Source organism: Sinocyclocheilus grahami, unplaced genomic scaffold, assembly GCF_001515645.1.
Source record: "Sinocyclocheilus grahami isolate Dianchi unplaced genomic scaffold, SAMN03320097.WGS_v1.1 scaffold498.1, whole genome shotgun sequence".
NCBI classification, from domain to species: domain Eukaryota; kingdom Metazoa; phylum Chordata; class Actinopteri; order Cypriniformes; family Cyprinidae; genus Sinocyclocheilus; species Sinocyclocheilus grahami.
The window spans coordinates 745,711-750,530 of record NW_015505677.1 but is presented as its reverse complement, the minus strand read 5'-3'; the positions used below and the strand labels follow the sequence as shown (position 1 = coordinate 750,530).

Genomic DNA, 4,820 nt, shown 5'->3' with positions numbered 1-4,820 from the left:
AATTCTTTTTTTCAGATCCTCAGAGTTCTTTGCCATGAGGTGCCATGTTGAACTTCCAGTGACCAGTATGAGAGAGAGAGAGCGATAACACCAAATTTAACACACCTGCTTCCCATTCACACCTGAGACCTTGTAACACTAATGAGTCACATGACACCGAGGAGAGAAAATGGCTAATTGGGCCCTATTTGGACATTTTCACTTAGGGGTGTACTCACTTTTGTGGCCAGCGGTTTAGACATTAATGGCTGTGTGTTGAGTTATTTTGAGGGGACAGCAAATTCACACTGTTATACAAGCTGTACACTCACTACTTTACATTGTAGCAAAGTGTAATTTCTTCAGTGTTGTCACGTGAAAAGATATAATAAAATATTTACAAAAATGTGAGGGGTGTACTCACTTCTGTGAGATACTGTATATTATGAACAGTAATTTCCTAAAAAATGTTTATCATCAACTTATCATTGTCAATGTGATTTGAGAATAAAAAATAAAAAAACATTCTCATTGGTTCTTATTGGAACATATTTTTTTATAGTGGACTGTATGCATTTGCATTTACTCAAACTGCTGTAATAGTAGTACTAGAGAAACAATGCACGATTGATGCAACTTCCATTTGTATTCAAAGCATCTCTACATGACAGGCTTCTGACTTACCCAGAACAGACACCACAGCAACCAGCGATGGAACGTAGCGGTTGGTCTTCGCATTGTAGGCCACACAGCTATAGTTTCCACTGTTTGTTTCATCTACATTGGTGAGGGTAATGCTGGCTGTGGTCTTCTGAGGCATCTCCTCCCCATTAAGCATCCACTGGAGCTGAGCGGGAGGGTCAGACTGGGCTGAGCATGCGAGTGTTAAGTTAGAGCCTTTCTTAAGAAATGAATCTGTTGGAGTCTGTATCATGACGACTTTCTCTGGGCCATCTAGATAAATGAAAAAAATAAGAAGAAAATGCTGATGAAAAAGAGGCACAAGTAAAGCTTCATAAAGTACTTGCAAGGCAGCTATGTTTTTAGAGATTTTAGATAAATCCCAATACATTTTTTAAGGAAATACAATTCTAGTTTTTGAATATACGTTTTTACTAGAAGAAAAAACATCACAAGTTGTCTTGTTACATCATTTCACATCCTCCATTTTTTTAGGATAGTGTAAATGTTATCTTTAAATGAGGAGGATGTATTTTGAGTATCGGGATGTGGTTACAGTTCAAATTTAGGCCAATGAATTTTACTGCAACTCAAAAATATTTTTAGAAAGCATTGATAGTCTAAGACTCAAGAGATTCTGCTGCAATGCATTTACTTCATGACCAAACCATGCACTTCAAAGAGATTTGATCTGGATCTGTTTAGAATGTAAATGCAGACATCCACAAACAAACACTATTTTAAAACATTCATCCTCTTCCTGCTGTTCACAAGCTCATTCACAACCATATTTTATCTTAGCTCAGCCTGCATTTTTTCCTGCACCTGCAGCAGAACCTGTCTGAACTAGAAAGTCTCTTCTGATCTCTGCTGTCATGTGTGCTTTCTAGTGCACACCATCTGCAGAGACAAAGACTGGAGACAGTAAAAACAAAAGACAACCTTAACTTATCTGCACCAGTACTGCTAAAATCATAGAGTGTATTAGTACATTTTACTGCAAGTGTTTGTATGCGCAGACATGTGTGAATTTATGTGTGAAGACACATAATCAGCTTTGTTGTAAAACCAGGGTCATTATGTAACACATTTCCATTATTATTGTCTTAATAAAATAGTTCAGTCAAAAAAATTAAGTTGTGGCATATTTACACAATAATACAAAAAAAGTGCCAAAGACCTTCGGAACAGACCGAAATGTAATTAGCTTTTAATTGATAATCTTCCCCTATGCTAAATCTTACATTTATTCCATATTCGTGCTAAAAAATGGTACATTGTGTTCATGCTACTTCACATGCCACTCCGGAGTAACCTGGACAAAAACTAGGTACAAACAAGAGGATTTTCAATTAAAAACAACTAAAATTGTGAACTGTTCCTCACACAGTGCTATAGAATGGCTTCTAAACACTTGTAATATAGTGCAGAAGTTGTATGCACCACTTATGGTGCAATTTTTCATGGAAAAGTATTGCGTAAACATAAAAGATTACATCATATGGGCTTGGAACGACATAAGGGTGAGTAATCAATGACAAGTTTTTTGCTGAACTATTCCTTTAAAGGCATTTGTCTCAGACTAAGCATGTGTGGGTGTGATCAGGTACGTACAGCTCACAGTGAGATTGAAGGGAGCGCTCCTCCCTGACTCCAGTGCGTTCTCTGCAATGCAGACGATGGGACCTCGCAGATCTGTACGGCGAACTTCAGCGATAGTTAGCTCATTGCCAACTGTGTTTAGCTGTACATGCGTGCCATCCACCACCAAGGGGTCTGAACCGTTCACCCACTTGTATGTAAAGGAGCCTTTGGCAGAGCAGGTAAGAACCACGGTGCTGTTGAACTCTACAGCTTCAGGTACATTCGATGAAATCTTAACGTCCGTTACGGGTTCTGGAGAAAAGAGAAGAAAACCATGGATTGTGTCCATTCAGAAACATCTTTGCTCTTGCTTAGACTTTCCAAAGGAATGAGAAACCTGAAGTTTAGTGCCTTACTCAAGGCCATAATAGTGACAGGTCATGACTTGCTTCTTGGGCGATCCAACCAACAACCTTTGGATAACCAACCCTGAGATTTGACAACATACATTAAGAAAGCCTCCTAGACAGATCTAAAGTCTGTCAACGCTTGATCTCAAGTCCCTGAATGAATGTCTTTAAAATGAATCATGCTGCAATCATAAGTTTAAATCAAGTCATAAAATGAGTCATCACTACTATCCAGTAGGGCGGATTCAATCATACCATTCATTGTTCTCAAAAACCAAATGCAAATTCCATATGATCTGAAATTAACCCAATGCTTGGCTGTGAGATTAACCGTTTTTGTTATTCAGTGCAACTCTGTCTTAAAGAACTGCTGTGAAGTTCACATTTAGTGTTCAATTAATGCTTTTAACAAATTTGTGCGGGACTTGAACCTTCAACCCTTTATTCATCTGCTCAGACATTCAACCACTAGGCTTCACCACCCCAGTGTCTAGTCTCTCACAGTATACCTTTGATTGCACTGGATAGTCAATACTTACCAAGAACCTCAAGATCAATCTGTCCAGACAGTTGCTTTCCCAAGAGAGTGACTACAGTGAGAGTATATTCCCCTCCATCCTCCTTCACCAGCGGCCCGAGCTGAAGCTCACACGTCGTCTTATTGTAGATGATTCTGCTGGCGTATTTCTCATCAATGTATTCGGTGTTGGATGATAGAATGCTTGTGATTATTGGTGCAATTACTTGACCTTTGTTGAAATTCCATGTTACGGTGAGGAAATCCTGTGTTGAGGTGATTGTTGTCTTGAAGGTCACATGTTTACCTGGTCAAGAGAAATCTAGATAAATCTAGACAAATCTAAACCTACAACTTTGCTGAGTTCTTAGAAAGTATTTAATGAATAGTTTTTTACATTTTTAAATAATATTTGGATATAATGAACCAATGGTGGTGCAACCATCTATTGAAAATATACTCGAATACGATTCTTCCACCTTGAATATGTGAGTACACAACAACAGGTTTTCTTGTCACATGACAACAATATGGCTTGGTTATGCCACACTGAATTTGATTTGGCAGACATTTTTTTTAAGTAATAATAACTAAAATAAATTCCTAAAATAAATAATACATTGTGGCAAACTTCTAAACTACTGAAAGCACTTCTTTTCCATACATTTCAACATTAATAAATATCAAAATTATTTTAAAATAGATAACAAAAACGCACCGACCCATGGATAAACCATAGAACTACTCACCGATAACGCCGTTCGTTTTATCGCTGAGAAGCGGATTGCCCTCGGAACAGCATCCTATAAGAAGAATGGTTTTCAGTCAGGACACTTAAGGATAAAAATAAAACTACACATTACACATTATGTCCTGGTGTAGGCTACTGTTTAAAATCTTTAAATGAAATTTAGATACAACGTTTTAATTTTGGAAATTTAAAAATAAATGTCTAAATGTTCTAAGTGACATTTTTATCTTTTTTAATTTTTGTTTTTAACTTACCGAGAATGGCCAAAATGAGCAAAGCCTGCCAAAAGTTACAGAAATCCATATGGAGAGATGTGAGTGCCTGGAAAACAGACAGGAATGTGAGTCGGTGTGAACTCTCTGTAAGAACTTGAGAAAGCTACCGCGTCATACCCAACCAGTTTATCTGAAACCCCGCCCCTGTTCAACCTGTAGGCTACTCTTCTGATATTATCTTTTACTGTGCTACATTAATGGGAAACATTGCCCCCTAGTATTCGTCATTGGCATTTTTTCCTTCACCACATAAAAGCACACTGCATATTGCCTATTTGCATAGAATACTGAATCAGTGAATAAATATAAATAATTATGGCTGTTTTATTTATCAAGTAAAATCAGCATTAAATACAAAAGCACGCACAAGATCAGGCTAACATGTTAACATTGAAATATGTGCAAGTAAAAAAACGTACAAATAAATAATCAACATTTTTATAATACATAGGCCTGCAAATATAAATAAAATGAATAATAACATATCGATTTTATATAAGATAAACGTAAAATATACCAATAAATGTGAATACAATTATTATAAATAAAAAACATAAAACATAAATAATAAAACATATAAACACACACACACATGCATATATATATATATATATATATATATA

The 4,820-nt window shown here is 36.5% G+C and overlaps 1 protein-coding gene across 1 annotated transcript in view; it reads right to left on the bottom strand.

Annotated features, from left to right (window-relative positions):
* Nucleotides 1-4,276, bottom strand: part of LOC107554338 (carcinoembryonic antigen-related cell adhesion molecule 1-like) — a 12,538-nt gene extending 8,262 nt beyond the window's left edge. Inside the window, exons 1-5 of the mRNA XM_016236821.1 lie at nt 4,177-4,276; nt 3,921-3,974; nt 3,194-3,478; nt 2,275-2,556; nt 664-933 (exon numbers count right to left, since the gene is read on the bottom strand). Coding sequence (XP_016092307.1) covers nt 664-933; nt 2,275-2,556; nt 3,194-3,478; nt 3,921-3,974; nt 4,177-4,225 — 940 coding nt within the window. The 5' untranslated portion in view covers nt 4,226-4,276. The remainder of the gene's footprint in view (nt 1-663; nt 934-2,274; nt 2,557-3,193; nt 3,479-3,920; nt 3,975-4,176) is intronic.
* Between the last annotated feature and the right edge of the window lie 544 nt (nt 4,277-4,820).